Raw genomic sequence first — 16,825 nt, forward strand, 5'->3', positions numbered from 1 at the left:
CGCCTTACCTACCTACGTATCGTCCGCGACCGCCATCATCCTCGTCGCACAACGCCTCACTCGTCTCTTGCGCAAACAAATATCCTCCCTTTGCGCCGCAGCCATCTTCTCCTTCTTCTCCAACCTCCAAACTCGCTTACCCGTGTCACATTGCTCTGGCTCTTCTTCTTGCCCAGTTGACCGCCCTGCTGGCCCGTTGGTAGCTTCCTGGTGAAGCTGCTGCTCGAGCTGCCTGGCGCCCGAATAGCTTCACCTCCATGGGACCATTATGATGTCCATGCAGCGCTCCCTCTCTTCTCCGGTTCGCACGCAATCTACGCCGCGTATGTTTTGCAACTCAACTCGAGCTTGAACCTTTTTGCAGCTCATTAAGCCCCCGTATACCTTTTTAACGTGCAGCTTGCTGACATCGCCATAGCTCCCGAACTCGCCTCGCCCGCGCAGGCAAACGCAAAGCCAACCTCGACAGACCCCTCGACCAAGCACCTCCGATCCGGTCGCTACCGCTCACCCAGTCCCAGGCGCCGCTCCAGCTCTCGAACCCTAGATGCCAGGCCCTCCCGCAGGAATGACGAGGCTTTGCGTCCCACCCGTCTCCAGGACGGTCCCCAGGCCGCAAAGCCTCTGGTGACCGATACCACCGCCGCCGCTCTACCACCCATGGCTACTTATCCCTCCCAGGAGCTTCCCACGAGGTCCCATACCATCCATGGAGATAGGCTAGCTGCCCGCATGCCCAGGTCGCTCATCGACAACGTTGCGCTTTACACAAACCATAGCTTTCCGGTGCCCAGGGATACCACCACCCTCCAGGAGCTAGCCCACTTGGCCCGCCTGTCCAGATACCAAGCCCGCAAGAGGAACATTACCCGTGTTCGTCTGGAAAGGACCCTTATCAGCACAGCGCTCGGTGCCCGGCTGACGCGCTGTGGTGACATTGCCCACCGCAACCTGGTCGACAGCTTCCGCAGGGATGAAAAGGAAAACTTTGCTGCCCTATACAACGCCATTCAGGATGTCCGAAAGAGCTGCGACGAGCTCAGGAGGTTTGCGCTTCTCGAACCTGATCTGGAATCACAGTCCTCGCCCATCCTTGGCTCTTCGGAAAGCGTCGACACCATTTCAGCCCTCCCCAATGGCGACTCGAATTCACGCCCGGCTGCCACCTTTTTGGACGACATATCTGCTTCTGCTAGAGACTCTTTTCTCGAATTCCTTTCCGAGATACGAAACAATCCGGACTATCTGCCCTCCAGGATATCGGCTCTCTCTAGCTCGGAGCTCAATGTTTTCCTCAACCCCCACCGCGGCCTGGAACCCGTGGAATCTGTCCTGTCTTCCAACAACCGCTCCTATGCCCGGAACTCTTCCATCCATCATCGCCACAGCGCGGGCGATGTCGAACGCTTCATGTCCTTCCAGCGCCACGATCCGCTTTCCATTCTCATCCACACTTGCTTTGCTAACTCGGCAGGTCCCGACAGCAGCGAGGACCGCAAACGCCTGGATGTCTGGGCCTCTGTCCTGGCCAGGCTCATCTCGGAGCCCAAGTCCTCAAGCGAGCACTTTCTCATCTGCGTCCTCAACTGTTGGACAATGATGCGCGAATGGTCCGGAAAGTCCAATATGGAATGGTACCTTATGAAGATCCTGTCCGACGGTGCCTTTCTCCTTGAGAGGGCCGAGGACCAGCATGGCACCCGCCTCAACATATCTGACTGGACCCAAGCCGACGAGACTGCTGCCCGCGAGTTTTACGAGAATGCCGTGAACCAGCTCTTTGAGATTGTGGATGACCCGGACAATACTGGAATCCCGGACGGCCTGCTTGAACTTGGCAACGCCGTCCTCAAAAAGCTGGACAGTAAGTATCTCGACAATACCGCGAAGTGGCTCGTCTGGAGGTGTCTCTTCTTTGTCTTCTTTCTTGGCGTCATTGTCCACCCAGAGTCGCATGGAATGCTCACCGAGCACCACATAACCCCCTATGCCAGGGAAAAGATTCTGAAAAAGGTTGCCATGAAGGCCCATGAATACGTTTCCGGGCTCTGGAGCGGAAACAAGTCTGCCTCTGCCAAAACGTCAGATATCCCACAGCACATCCGCGTCCACGTTGAGAGCATCCTCGCCAGATTCCAGAACTCGGACTACAAGCCTCCTGCTTCTCGACTCTTGCCTGCCAAGTCGATAACCTCGCTTCGCGAAACCGCAGAGGTCCATCCATATCTAGTTCTCTGCCCGGCCGACCTGTCCTGCCTGGTGAACGCTCTGTATCCGGAACGCCGCCCACTCTCCTCCGCCTCCAGCACGTTCAAATCCGGCGCTGCCTCCATCTCCGGCCTATCCTCCGCATCCCAACCGGTCGCATTTTCCAACCCCAGAAACAGCTTTGAGACTGCATCGGTAATTAGCACTAGTGTATCCTCGGTTTTCAGCGAGGCTGCCTCTCGCTACGATCATGCTGATGGCTCCGGCAAGACTACTTCAGTGCGAGACTCGCCCACAATCACCGAGCCGGATTTGCAACGCAAGCTCAACAAATACGAGGATGACGGCTATCCGCTGCGGCTAGCTCTTCACGAACTAACTCGAAACATGGGCCCAGATGTCATCCGAGGCGCGAGCCACCCCTGCGCGGAACGCTGGGTTGTGCTCTTCGTCTCCTCCGACGGCAAGAAGCTGGCGACTACTCTCAGCTATGATGCAGACGAAGACCACGACGAGCGCAACTCGTCGAGTAGTGAATATGACAATGAGACTGCATCGACATCGGAACTCGACAAGGGCTACTATCAGCTCCGCGATGCAGTCCTGAAGCTAGTCGAAGAATACGAGATTCCGCGAGATCTGGAAGCCGAGGCTAGTGATGTGGAGATTTCGAATCGTCCATCCAGGTTGAAAAAGTCGAGTTCGAGACGCAGCTCCAGGCGCGATAAGCTCGCCCCGGAACCAACTGGGGGTGTCTCGTTACGTCGATCTCATTCACCACGTGCGTCGCCGCGGCCCAGCATTAGCCCAACAGAACCCGAAAAGGAAGCGCCGCTAGTTACTATGCTCAAAGCAGCGTGGTCCCAGTCCAAGGCGCATTCCGACTTTGTGTCATCGCACATGTACTGGAAGACATTGAACCAGCTGCGCGGGCTGAACTCGGAATCTCTGCGGCGCAACGGATATGCGGCGCTCATCAACATTTTTTCGCGAGAGCCGAGAGACTACATTTCCAAATCGGCCCTCGCTATTGAAGAGTACGAGGCTTGGCTGGTCTGGCTCAAGCAAAGCCAAGAGCGACTTGAGGGTCAGATCGACCGTATGATGAGGCGGACAAGAGCGATCCGCGATAAGATGTGGTACATTGCCGATGTGCGTAATTCCAAGGAATACGAGCACAGTCGCGACATAAGCCAGGCTTTGAGAGCGATGGGCACTACAAGCCGCTGGCGTTCACCGACGTCGCGATCTGGCAAGAGCAGCTCATATATAAACAGAGCCGAGTCTCAGGTGTTGGATATCATTGCGGCGTCCCCCGATCAAGGTGGGCCGAATAAACTTACCGATGAGCAAGCAGAGATGACGTCTGCTTGGATCAAACAATACGGCATCGAAAATTTCTGTCAGGGCGAGGAAAGAATACACCGCTTTTGCTGCGAGGTGGAAAGGTGTGTGACAAAGTTGATTGGCGAGACTATTCGCGAGGCGCCTGTGTTGTGGTCCAGCGAACTATACAAACGAGATAAGGCAATGTACGATCGGATGAAAATGCGTGAGAGAGACCAGGGCTGGGTAGGCGATGACACGGGCAGCATTATGAGTGAAAACGAGCGAAGACAAACCTACTCTACGCTGCGACCAACGGCCTTTGGAAGAGACTTGAGGCATATGAGCTCTCAAAATGCCTCCCTGGAATCTGTGCGGCATGGCTTTGCTAGACATGCGGCATCACTGTCCGAGGTGCTTGATGGCCATGACACCTTTGATCGATATTCGCCTGTGCATACGACGGATTCGGCCAACACTTTCTGGTCGCCCTTCCAGCCACCGATATCTCCTATCTCTCGCGCCTATTCCCCTACCACCAGCCTGACGAACCTCTCGGCTACATTTACAGGCTCCCCGCACCACGCAGCGCTGGCATCCCACAGCAGTGTTTCCACTGGTCGGCCGGCTACAGCGACATCATCCAACGAGACTGTGCATCAGCATGTTGCTGACGGCGATCGGGCCAGGTTTCTGTCGGAGCTCAGGCAGTCTTTGACAAGCCTGTTACTGTCTGACCTAGGCAGCCAACTTTTATCCAACGGCTCCGAAACGGACATGTGGGTGGCGCAGCTCGGGCAAGAATGTATCGATCGCAAGGATGCTCTAGAGCAACATGCGCAGCGAAAGAATGCACTCAAGGAGAAACCAAGCCGCAACTTGACAAAACCCAGGGTCATTGAGAAGAAGAAGAGCTTTGGCAATCTTCGTGGTGCTGGGGAGTGTGCCGTGGAGCGCATGGATGGTGTGGATATTTCTTCGAGCCCGGCCTCAGGCTATCTCACTCAGACGGAAGACGTTCAACCTGCAAAGCCAAAGGACAACAATCCGGAGTTTCCTTTCAGAAACGCCTACCGACGCCTCTTGACCATGTTTTCGGTGCACCCGAATCCCTATACCAAGCTGCATGCTCTAAAGGAACTTGAGCACTTGTTGGTGGCGTCTATGCCAGCTTCGCCGCGCAAAAAAGCAAAATGGAGGCCGGAGATGGCTGCCCAAGACACGAGAGACCTAGGCGCTCGACGCACGACCCTTGACGGCGCCATCGACTCTATTCAGGAAAAGCGGATGCAGCACACGGGCAATTATGGCGGTTATGGTGCCAACGGTGGATTTTGCGGGGCGTCAGGGTCAGACGCCATAATTACGGAGCTTATGAAGCTTCTCAAAGATCCTTCCATGCGGCCAAAGCAGCTGTACCGTGACTTGCAGCTGATTTCGTCTTTCGTGTCGCCAGCTGTGCTGGATCGACCGGACAGAAGCAAGGCTTTCTGGGATGTAGGTCTAGCGGCGTTGAAGCTCAAGTCGGAGGTGTGCCGTACCATGGTTGAGATGGCGGATGAAGTGTTTGCGACACACACGCAGACGCGGGGTTGCGCTATTGACATGGCCCCTGGAGGTGCCCCAGTGCAGTCGTCTACGGGCACTCCTCCGCCGCCGTCGTCAACCTACAAACTGAAGGACGTGGGCAAGATGTGGGCAATCACCGCCAGGGAGGGCTACCCGACGGCGCAGCGCGAGCTGGCACTGTTCTACCTTTCGAACCCCGAGTTTGTGGAGCGCATCACGCTTCCTCTTTCCAGGCCGCGGGAGGTCTTTAAGCAGGTGGTGATGGACAAGTACAGGCGCAACGACAAGCGCAGCAGCGGCATCGGAGCGCAGGGTGCCGGTGCAGCCAGTGGCAGCGGCACGCAAGCCGCGGGCAAGGGCAGCGACGTGAGAAACGACCCGGGATTGATGTGCGTCGCGGTGCACTGGATGGAAGCGGCAGAACGGGGGGGCGATGAGCTCGCGACGAGCTTCCTGCGACAAAATGAATTCATGGGACGGGCGTAGTTTACGCATGCCTTTGATTGGGAGTCTTTCTTTTTCCTTTGGCGAATTCTGAGCATGGGCGTTGGGGGATTTACGAAGTCAGGAAATTTCATGAGATTTCTATTGGCATATATGATTTAGCAAAGCACTTTTAGCATATATAGCGATTTGGGCATAGATTGGATAGATAGACTGTGGGACATGTTCTATTTCATTGAAGGAGTTGTGTATTGATGGTGTTGTATCGACGACGTCTTGGGTGAGCAGCCTAGGTGACGAGTTGGCGAATAATGGAATTGTGGGTGTTGAAATAGAAACAAACAACGAAATCAAAAGACTTGAAATGGAGTCGAAATGCTGCCTAAGTCTTGTGAAGCAAAGAGCTGCACTGACGTTGAATCTGCACCTTGTGCCTAGGGTAGGCAAGTGAAGTGAAGCCTGTGACAGGTGCTGTAGCGGGGCTCTGCTGCCTGCGCCAGTGGGCCTACGCTCTATCGTCGGCAGGCCTGCCTGGCGCCTTTTTCCCGACCTAACCAACCATCGAGGACTGGGTCGTCATCTTTCAGGAGCCAAGTCAGGGTGTGTACCAGGTATTTAAGGAGAACCAGCCCGCCATTTTTACGTTTTTGATATTGAAATCCTTTTCAGCGCCTTGAGGAGCATAGCTTGTCACTGAAGGTTCAATTGGCTACTTGGCAGGTCACCTGCACGCATACACCGATCCGCACGAGAGATGCAAACGCAGACGCAGCACAAGACCTCACAAACGCTCTCATAGCACATCTCACGTCTCTCAACCAGTATTTGGCGGCGACGTCAACTCCCGCCTCACATCGACTCATCACCCCTCCCGCGATGGACGTGGACATGACGTCCGCCGAGCCCCCCAAGCCCAGCCCTCTGCTGCGGCTGCCGCTCGAGCTGCTCCTGCGCATCAGCCAGCACCTTACGACGGTCGAGCTGGGCCACCTGCGGCTGAGCTGCGGGCACGTCGAGAAGTCGCTCTTTGCCAGCTTCGCGCGCGAGTTCTTCCGGCACAAGCAGTTCAACCTGACCGAGTTCAGCCTCGCGGCGCTGCTCGCCATCTCGCGCAGCCGCCTGGCGCCGCACATGCGACACCTGCACGTCGGCCTCGAGACCGTCTCGCACGCGCGCATGTGCCACACGCACCGCTCGCCCGCGGCCACCCACCGCCACAACCAGCTGCACACGCGCCACTGGATCTTCGCCACCACGGGCCAGGACGCGGCCATGCTCGCCGAGGCCCTCAGGGGCCTGACGAACCTCGAGGACGTGGTGCTGCGCGACTCCAACTCGACGCGCCGCTCGAGGGACGGGCCCGGCGCCAGCTGGAACAGCTACGGGGACGCGACGTTTACGAGGCTGACGGGCACCACGCTGATGAACGCGACCGTCGTGAGCTACGACGAGTTTGCGAGCTACAAGGTGTTTATCAAGACGCTGCAGGCGCTGGCGGCCGCCGACTCGCCGGTCGCGGGCATCGAGCTGCTGCTGAGGCGGCATGGTGTACCCTGGCGGGGAACGTTCTATGTGCCCGAGTACTTGAAGCCGACGATGCTGCCGGTGCTGGCGCGCCTGACCAAGCTGCATCTAGTCATAGGTGACGACTACCGCGGGTGGTCCGACGGCGACGCCTTCAACGCGCGTACGTGGAGTTTTGATCTCCGCCAGTTTCTATCGTATGTGCCGAACCTGCGCGACTTTCGATTCAACGGCTACCGGGGAGATACGCTCGTGTTTGCGCTGTTTATGGAGTGGCTCGCCATGGAGGAGGGCGCGCCGATTACCTGCCCGGACGGCGTCATCACCGACCCCGAGGAGCGCGCCATCATCGAGAGCTCCCCGCCACCCATCGGCTTCCCGCACCTGACGCGGCTGAGCCTGGGCAAGATTCACATGAAGCCGGAACTGCTCGTGCGGCTGCTGCGGAAGTTTGCCCCGACGCTCGAGGATCTGGCGCTGTGGGATGTGACTCTGGCGGCAGAAGACCAGCAGGAGCTGGCTGTGTGGAAGAGGCTGTGGCGGGATCTGGCCAAGACCGAGAGCGGGCTGAGTTTGCATCGGGTCAAGGTGGGACGGCAAAAGTTTGAGGACACCAAGGCCCAGCAGGCACGGCCGCCGGCGGCACGGTTCGTGGGCGGGAGAGGCGAGGTGCAGTACGAAGGGCCGGACTGGAGGGCGTTTGTGCGGGAGCAGCTCGAGACGGCGGAGATTGTGCGCTTTGGTAAGTTGTTTAGTTTACAAGTGGAGACGGCGGAAAAAATTAAGGCACATGAGGAAAAAAAAGGCTAATGCGAGAAAATAGTGCCGCAAACTATGGTAAGCCAGCAAGCTGAACTCGACAACGACGATGACCCGGAGGATGTCGACGAGGATGACGAGGATGAGAATGATATTGATGAGGATAATGATGAGGATAATGATGAAGAAGATGGAGATGATGGCGCGGACGACACAGCCATGAATGGAGCGGCGTCGACGACTGTATAAAAAAAAGATGATTGCTTTGCAGAATTGCGCGAGGGGCGGGAGGCGAGGTGAGCGGCTCACAGCCACGCGACGCCGCTGATGTGTATGACTATCATAGCGAGCTTTTCAGAGATTATGCAAACAAAGTTTCCTCAAAATGGCTCATGGCATGCTTGACTATACATTGAAAAAAAGGTTCGGTAGAGGGAAATGATACACTGCCGTGACGGGCCGATCGAGGACTAGGCCGCTGTTGTAGGTTCTTGACGAGCTGGCCGCTATTGTAGGTCCTTGACGAGCTGCGAGTAATGCCTGGCCACGTGCACGCGCGCACACACACTCTAAAAACAAAGTTGGGCGCTAATAGCCAACAAGCTTTATTCAATAAAGGCCCCTTTCATCTGGTCCCTTGGGGGCCCTACTTGGATACAGCACTTGTGTGTGGGATAGTTTCCTGCCAAACCCTGGCGCAAGTCGGAGACACGAACCAGCCCCTCCTGGTGGGACGTGTCGGCGAAAACCCTTTCTCCACCAAGAGCTAGGGTCAAATGTTTCTTTTAGCAGGCGTCTAGATCCTGGGGTATGGGCTGCTGTACCCCTTGTGGATGTTACACCACGTGCGGATGTAGAAAAGATTGGGCGGCCCTGCAGGTCTCTGGCGGAGGCGCCACCGAGAAGCGCGGAGCATCGTCCTAGCGGTGTAGGCAACTTGATTTGCATATCACTTTTGTCACTTGGGCGTTTGGAAGCCCGGGGGGGATTCAGCGTGAGACGAGCTTGACTTTGCTTTGCTGTACCGTCTTGCCTCTACTCACTTTTCTTTTGCTTATTTGTTGGTGAAAACACGAATTTCTGGATCTTTTGATAAAAAGGGGACTCTAGTATTACAGGCATTCAGGGCACTAACAAGAAAAGTCTGATGATGACGATGGTGGTGGCGGCGAGTATACACAAGTCTTTTTAGTCGCGTGTTGGTCGCCTCGACCAGCAGAGTATATCACCAACTAGTTGTAACTAGCTGCACGCTGCGGCGGAAAACCAACCTCACAGGGCGAGAACGAAACTGTATCTGATTAGGGTATAAGTATCCAGTCATATGTCTGATTGCTCGCTTTGTTTTTCCCTTTTGCACAAAACTTGACCTCTAGTTCTCAGCTCGCCAGCCCGGTTAGCATCTTCACTCACTTTTCCACAACAACTACCCAAGAACTAACCTAGTTTTACTCTAGATTCAAAACCTCTTCCTCATCTAGAAAGGGAAAAGTAAAAAGGCAGCTCCCGCCAAAATGAAGGCCACCGTTGCTGTCGCTGCTCTCGCCGGCGTCGTCGCCGCCTCTCCTCGCTTCATCCCCAGCGGCCCTGCCCCTGGTCCCAAGAATGTCACCACCGCCATCGACACCGCCGCCGTTGAAACCAGCTCCGTCCCCACCGAGATCTTCCATCTGCTGACCCCCATGGTGCCTCTTCCCCTGCCTCCCAAGACGAGCCTGGACATCACTACCGCGTTCACCATCGTCGCCAGAGGCGTGGACAAGCATGCTCTTACCAGCAAGGCCCCCAACACCACCACCGCCACCAGCACGCACAAGAAGACAACCAGCCACGGCACCCCCAGCACCACCACCAGCTCTCACAAGAAGACGACCAGCCACGACATCCCCGGCACCACCACCACCCGCACCCACAAGAAGACGACCAGCACCACCGGCACCACTCACACTTCCACCGTCGCACCCAGGGGCGTGGACACGCATACTGTTACCAGCAAGACCCCTAGCACCACCACCAGCTCTCACAAGAAGACGGCCAGCCATGGCGCCACCACCTCCTCCACCACCCTCCACAAGACGACCAAGCCAGCCACGTCGAAGACAACGACGGCGACCGTTCTCGCAGAGCTCGTGCCCACGGGCGGCGTCACGCCGCCTCTGGCCCGCAGAGGCGACTTTTTCTGCTGGCCTATCAAGTGCCTCCCCCTCGACAGGGAGAACGGCCCCAAGGACAGGGAGAACGGCCCCAAGCGCAAGTTTCCGCTGGCCTAGACTTTCTAGCTCAAAGCCCACTGGCGCCAAAAAGGAGTTGACAGACAACAGCGGGACCCCGATATCCCGGCATCGATGCAGTAGAGGGACTATGTGAGACGGCGGATGCCAGTCTAGGGAAAGGCTGCAAGAGAGTGCTTAGAGTCTTGAGAACACAAAACGGGAAAGAACCAAAAAAAAAAAAAAGACCGAGGGAGTAGCCGGACGGTCGTTATTGGTGGCTAGAGTAATGTGGAGGTTAATGCGTTAGATACTGCACGGATACTAAGTTCACTTGATTTTGATACTAATCGCGTTGCGAAATCTCTTCTTTTCGTCTTTCCTTGCTCCTGTTGTTTCCCCTACCCATCTCTGCTTTGTCTTTTTGCCTCGCTTTCTTTTGTAAGTGTTTCCACTCACCTCGTCCTCCGGCAAAGTAAATGTGTCACTCGAACTCGACCAGTCAAAGGTTCCCTTTTTATGTGAAATGCGTCGAACGGAGAGCAAGATATTAGCAGATTGTCTACACGCGGACGAGTGCTTGTTGGGGACTAACTTGACGAGGCCGATGCTGGTGATGGGGCGATATCAGCACAAACGGAAGAAAAACACAGAGTACGGAGAAGTATAGGGATAGGAATACGTCAAGCGAGGCTTTCAATTCTTTCTGGAAATTCTTGAGACTTTCGGGAATAAGACTCCCGCTAGGCGCGTGAGCGGCCCGAAGCGAGTAAACGAGATAGGAACGGATCAGCAAGATAAATTAGAAGAGGAAAAACATACGAGAAATTACTGTAGAATTCACCATGCGCAACATGATTCAGAAGCTCATTGTCAGGGCAACTCACGTATCACTCTCTGATAGAGGGCAAATGAGTAGATGTTGGCCACTCGACCACGTGAGCTCGTGTTGGGTTGGTGTCGGGCCTTGCGATGGATGGTCCATGATGGATGGCCTGGCGCGTCTGCTGCCTAGAATCTGGCGTCGCTGTGCTGCGCGAAGATGCAGTCCTAGTGTCACTCTGGTGGGAAAGAATGCAGACGAGCCGCTGCGTTGAAATCTGAAAACAAATCAAGCTCCACCAGCGGCCAGGCAGCCGACAGGGATTATGGCTGCATTCTGGGGGAATTCATTGGCAATGATGAATTCGTTGCACGAAAAAAGGACCAGGAGGATCCAGGCACAGTCCACTCCAGCGGGTCAGGCTAGGCAGCAGACCCCCCTGAGCGAAGCCATCTACGGTAATTTAGCGAGCTCAGCCTTGGAAACAGGGCCACGAGGCGCTGAAACTCCCCGCAGGTGCTCACCTGTTATCTATTTCTTCAGCAGGCCACGGCGGCCCGTTAGTTAACAGCTGCTATCCTGTTTTTGCTGTGCGTTTGCTAGCTGCCCACCTGGCTGCCGCCGTTCACTGCACCGCCTGCTCGGGCCAACAATAAAAGCCCATGCCCAACCGCACAGCTTCAGCCTCGCCTCGTTTCGCCTCTGCTTGCCATTAATTCCCATCAGCCTTTTCCTTCTCATCTCCCGCATCCTCATCTATTCCCTCCCAGCCAATTGGCCTTTCTTCAGTGGTGTGCTGCCGTCTTCACTCCCCCCTACACTACTGCACCTGCACCACTACACAATGGCACCTAGGAAAAAGGCTGCGCAGGCTGCGCCCTCAAACGGCGCTGCCAACACCACCACTACTTCAACCATTCCCGATGCTACGCCATACGGCGCCGTCCACCGTCCCCTTGAAGGTCTCCGCGTTGTCGTCAGTGGCCATGTCAACGTTAGCGACTACATGCCCCACGGCATCGAGTACCTCCTCGGTGACCTCGGTGCCATCCAGGAGAGCCGCGTTGTGAATGCCGTCACCCACGTCATTGCCACCAGAGAAGACTACCTGAAGAATGCCACCAAAGTGCGCAACGGAAAAGAAAAGGGCCTCCACATTGTGCGAGGTACCTGGCTCACAGAGTGCGACAGAACGCAAACACTCGTCGACGTCGACAAGCACACCTGGAGCAATGTCATTGAGCAGGAGCAGAAACTCAAGGAGGCCCGCGAAGAGTATGTCGCGGCTCAAAAAGCCGGCCAGACCAATGGCGTCGATAAGAAGCGTCCAATTGCCGTGGCAAACCCCAATGGAGCGACCGCCGACGACGGCGAGGACGACGTCAAGGAAGAGGAAGAAGAGCCCAAGCCTAAAAAGGCGCGTGCCACAAGAGGCAAAAAGCAAGAGACCGTCAAGGACGAAGACGAAGAAATGAAGGACGCTGCCGAAGACGAATCAGCACAGCAATTGCAAGATGAAGACGCCAAGGAAGCCAAAGCGGACGACGGACAGAGTGCTAAAAAGGCAATGGTCATCCCCGTTGACAACTTTTGCACTCTCCCCGGCTTTGAAGTTTACGTCGACCCCGACTCGGGCGTCATCTACGATGCGTCCCTCAACCAGACCAACGCAAGCAACAATAACAACAAGTTTTACATTGTCCAGGTAAGCCACCCCTGACCTAGCCCAACTACACACCACTAACGGCTTTCCAAGCTCTTGCATGACCCCAAGGCGGACAAGTTCTCGACCTGGACTCGCTGGGGCCGCGTGGGCGAGCCCGGTGCCAACGCTTCCCTCGGCAATGGCACCTTTGAGAGCGCCCTCACCAACTTTGAAAAGAAGTTCAAAGACAAGTCCGGCCTCAAGTGGGCAGACCGCGCCAATTCCCCCAAGCCTGGCAAGTACGCCTTTGTAGAGCGCAGCTACGAACCCGACTCGGACAGCGAGGACGGCGACACAGCAGACGCCAAGGACGCCGACTCCAAAGCTGTCAAGCAAGAAGAGCCCGAGCCCGACTGCACCCTCGACGACTCCACCAAGGCGTTGATGGAGATGATCTTCAACAATGACTTTATTCAGGCCACACTCGCTGAGCTCAACTACGACGCCAACAAGCTGCCGCTCGGCAAGCTCAGCAAGGCTACCATCCTGCGAGGCTTCGAGCAGCTCAAGGCTCTCTCGGATCTCTTCGACGACAACTCGCTCGCTTCCTCCCGCTGGAGCATGACGGTGCCTGCAGCGACGGAGCACTTTTCCAACACCTACTACTCGCTCATCCCGCACGACTTTGGCCGTCAGCGCCCGCCCATCATCTCTGACGAGCGCCGCCTCAAGCGTGAGGTGGAGCTGCTCGAGTCGCTCTCGGACATGAAGATTGCCGCCGACCTTATGAAGGCCGACCGCAAGGCCGCCGCCGCCGACCCCATGCACCACCTGGACCGCAAGTTCCAAGGCCTGGACCTCGAAGAGATGACGCCGCTGAAGCGCACTACTAAGGAGTACAAGACGCTCGAGCAGTACCTTTGCGGCACCGTCGGCAGCACCCACTCCTTCAACTACCAGGTCCTCGACATTTTCCGCATCGAGCGCCGCGGCGAAAAGACGCGCTTCGCGACTTCCAACTTTGCCGGCATCCCCTCGGACAAGCGCCTGCTCTGGCACGGCTCGCGCTCGACCAACTTTGGCGGCATCCTCAGCCAGGGCCTGCGCATCGCGCCCCCCGAGGCCCCCGTCTCGGGCTACATGTTCGGCAAGGGCATCTACCTCGCCGATATGTCGAGCAAGTCGGCCGGCTACTGCGCCGCCGGCATGTCCCAGGGCGAGGGCCTGCTGCTGCTCTGCGAGGCCGAGCTCGGCGACCCCATGCTCGAGCTCATTCACTCGTCGTACACGGCCGACGACACGGCCAGAAAAGCCGGGAAATGGAGCACAAAGGGACAGGGCACGTTTGCGCCGCCCAAGTGGATGGATGCCGGGACGGTGCACAAGAGCCTCAAGGGTGTGAAAATGGTACGTTTTTTTTTCCCTTGCCTCGCTTCGCTCGACTGTGAGCAGGCAGACATGCAGATTCTATTCATGGAGCTAGTCATGCTAACGAAATTCCAGCCCGACCCGAGCAAACCCGCCGAGGACACGAAGGTCCAAAACGCATCACTCTACTACAACGAGTATATTTGCTACGACGTCAACCAGGTTCAGCTCCGTTATCTCTTCCGCGTCAAAATGTAAAATCATCACATCATCACATCATCATCAGCACCAACAGCAACTCTTGCAGGCGTTTGTTACAAAAGCAACTCTTGCTTCATCACGGCCATTTGCATCGCATGGATCTTATTAAATTTAGCTTTTGCAATTGATATGAAAGTAATAAAGACGCCATCTATATCTGCAGTGTTCCTCGTGGTATTAAATGCATATATATATAGAACGCGCTGCTGTTTTCCATGCCTCGTTTCATAACCATGCTTCGTCATCATCATTAAAGAGGAAAGAAGAGAGAAATCAAACGCCCGCGCCGTTGGCAAATTCTGGCGCCATCCATTCCGAGGTCGGCGCCCACATGGTGCTCAGGTCCATGACGCCCATGGCATGGTCCAATCCGTTGGCGAGACTTAGGCCTTTGAGGGCGTCTTCATACGCATTATTCAACTCCGTCGACGTTAGCACGGCGGAACTCCCCTCGCCATTGCTGCCCATATTGGGCTCAAACGCTTTTTGTGGCGTCGACATCCACGCATCAGGCAGCATCGTCGGCGACAGCGTAGCCATGCCAGGGGAGGTACTGTTGTAAACGTCGGGCCGAGTCCCCGAGCCGTTGCTGAGACGCGCGGGGGTGTGGATCACAGACGGCTCCTCGCCGACGCGGATATTCTTGAGGACGGGATGCTGAGGATACGCGGTGCGCCCCTGGGTGCTGCTTTGTGCCTCGAGGACGGGCGACGACGTATCGACGGCGCCGAGGCCGCTGTTGATAAGGCGCTCGAGGTCAGCCTGCACACCGGCGGCGGCTGGTCCGCGGCAGCACTGCTGGATGACCTTCAGGCACGCTTTGGACTGCTCGCGGACCGTTTCCGTCACGAGGCCAAATTTGACGGCGTCGAGACGGTAGGCATAGTGCAACGTGCGGGCACACTGAAAAGCGCATATGGCAAGATCCAAATCGGCGATGGGCCGAGCATGCAGCTTTTCCATGCACTTGAAGATGTCGGCCATGGCGACCGAGTGCTCCACACATTGGCGTTGACAGTGATCGAGAAAACTCTGGTCCAACGACTCCAACGTCTCGAGCGGCAGGGCGTCGCGAAAGCCGGTCATGGCTAGACGGTAGAGATCGCAGTAGCACTGGCGCCACCATATGTGAATCATGACGAAGACACATATGCGAGGTGAGTATGCACGCAGCCGCATCGAGTTTTCCGAAAACTGAAACGAGGCTGGCATACGATAGGCAAAATCCTCGAGCTCCTGGTGCAGGCCGAGGACCCGACTCTGCAGCTCTACAGCATTGATGTTGCGGCCGATAAGCGCAGTCTTGGTAAACTCGATAATCTTTTGCCTGATGTGTAGAATTCGAACATGCAGGGCTAGACTGCCGATGTCTTCGGACCGGGGCTGTTCCGGGTCGTCGGGGTCCGGAACAAGCTTCTCGGTGGGCTTGGAGAGGTCAAACTCAAAGTTACGCTCGTTGCATGGCAGGCCAACATTTATACGATCAGCGCGCCAGAGGGAAAACTCGGCAAAACCGCCCGATATCCCGGCATCGATGCAGTAGAGGGACCACATGAGACGGCGGCGCGACTCCTGCGCTAGGAAGCAGAGGTTGGGGCTGTGGTGATTGAGGCGGAGGGCGGCGGCGAACCGGGAGGCTATGCTGAAGAGCATAAAGGCGCTGGGAAACTTGTTGCATAGGATACGGTGCTTAATGATGAGGACTAGCGCTTGCACTTTGATTGTAGAGGGGATGGTGTAGTCGGCAAAGATGAGCGACTCTGCCTCGTCTATGCATCCGTCACCATATTCACGTATGCCGGGGCCCATGGTGGTAAGACACGAGGTTATGCCAACGAGGGCGAGGAGGAGAGCCTTGTCTACTTTTCCAGCATAGTACTGCTCCATCAGAGAGGCACGATGCAAAAAGGAGAACACGGGAATGTGATGAATATGATGAAAGAACTTTTCAAAGGTGCGCCGAATGAGGGAGTCAAAGGACTCGTCAGGCGAAGGGCTTATTTTCCGTTAGCGAAATTGGGCTCATTCAGAGTTTTTCTACGTAATGCATCTACAGAAAATGAGGTGGACTTACCCGTCATGGCCGTAAGAGGCGGGTGTGCTGGCCGGGTCGCTCATGGCTCGGTCGCTGTCGTCGTGGGCATCATGGCTGTCACTGTCTATGGAACGAGCAGCCGGGCTTCTCATGCTCCCCTGGGGTCGGGACGACGTCTTGATGCGCTTGGTAGGACGATAGACACAGTCCAGGCCGAGCGAAGAACAGCGTTCGCAGCTGGGCAAATGGCCGGAGCATCTGGCCTTGCGACTGTGGCAGGTGAGACAAGCCTGCTTGACGCGGCGGCGCGGAAGGGCGACATGCCAGGCATCAGCGTCGGCCTCGTCGTAGGAGCAGGGAAAGCCGAGCCGCTGGCAATTGGAGCACATGGGGCGGACGCCGTTGCATCGGACCTTGCGATGGCGGCATGTCGCGCAGGTCGACGACGACTTCTTAGGGCGACGGTCCTGCGGCGTGGCAACGGAAGCGACCGAGGCAGCACGGGGCGAGTCGAAGCCAGCATCCGACATGGACCTCACATGGCCGCGGGCATGAAGTGTGTTAGGCGGAGAGAGAGTGACGGCAACGTTCATCGTCTGCGAAGGTGTGTCTCATGGAGCAGCAGCGGCCAAACGGACCGTCGGGAGCGCCAC

The 16,825-nt window shown here is 56.5% G+C and overlaps 5 protein-coding genes across 5 annotated transcripts; 4 read left to right on the forward strand and 1 right to left on the reverse strand.

Moving 5' to 3' along the window:
* Positions 1–268: 268 nt before the first annotated feature.
* LMH87_003006 (uncharacterized protein) lies at positions 269–5,589 on the forward strand (the record flags this gene model as incomplete). Its single annotated transcript, XM_056194556.1, has 3 exons — positions 269–323; positions 419–2,403; positions 2,479–5,589. 3 exons carry the CDS (start codon positions 269–271, stop codon positions 5,587–5,589), a joined length of 5,151 nt encoding a protein of 1,716 aa, XP_056051482.1.
* Positions 5,590–6,423: 834 nt separating this feature from the next.
* Positions 6,424–8,079, forward strand: LMH87_003007 (uncharacterized protein; the record flags this gene model as incomplete). The annotated part of the gene is made up of 2 exons (XM_056194557.1): positions 6,424–7,813; positions 7,895–8,079. The coding sequence occupies 2 exons, from the start codon at positions 6,424–6,426 to the stop codon at positions 8,077–8,079; spliced, it is 1,575 nt and encodes a 524-aa protein (XP_056051483.1).
* Positions 8,080–9,344: 1,265 nt separating this feature from the next.
* Positions 9,345–10,100, forward strand: LMH87_003008 (uncharacterized protein; the record flags this gene model as incomplete). The annotated part of the gene is made up of 1 exon (XM_056194558.1): positions 9,345–10,100. One exon carries the CDS (start codon positions 9,345–9,347, stop codon positions 10,098–10,100), a length of 756 nt encoding a protein of 251 aa, XP_056051484.1.
* Positions 10,101–11,707: 1,607 nt separating this feature from the next.
* LMH87_003009 (uncharacterized protein) lies at positions 11,708–14,134 on the forward strand (the record flags this gene model as incomplete). Its single annotated transcript, XM_056194559.1, has 3 exons — positions 11,708–12,568; positions 12,620–13,915; positions 14,012–14,134. 3 exons carry the CDS (start codon positions 11,708–11,710, stop codon positions 14,132–14,134), a joined length of 2,280 nt encoding a protein of 759 aa, XP_056051485.1.
* A 276-nt stretch (positions 14,135–14,410) lies between these two features.
* LMH87_003010 (uncharacterized protein) lies at positions 14,411–16,765 on the reverse strand (the record flags this gene model as incomplete). The annotated part of the gene is made up of 2 exons (XM_056194560.1): positions 14,411–16,133; positions 16,212–16,765. 2 exons carry the CDS (start codon positions 16,763–16,765, stop codon positions 14,411–14,413), a joined length of 2,277 nt encoding a protein of 758 aa, XP_056051486.1.
* Positions 16,766–16,825: the final 60 nt, after the last annotated feature.

Source organism: Akanthomyces muscarius, chromosome 3 (assembly GCF_028009165.1).
Source record: "Akanthomyces muscarius strain Ve6 chromosome 3, whole genome shotgun sequence".
Classification (NCBI taxonomy): Eukaryota; Fungi; Ascomycota; class Sordariomycetes; order Hypocreales; family Cordycipitaceae; genus Akanthomyces; species Akanthomyces muscarius.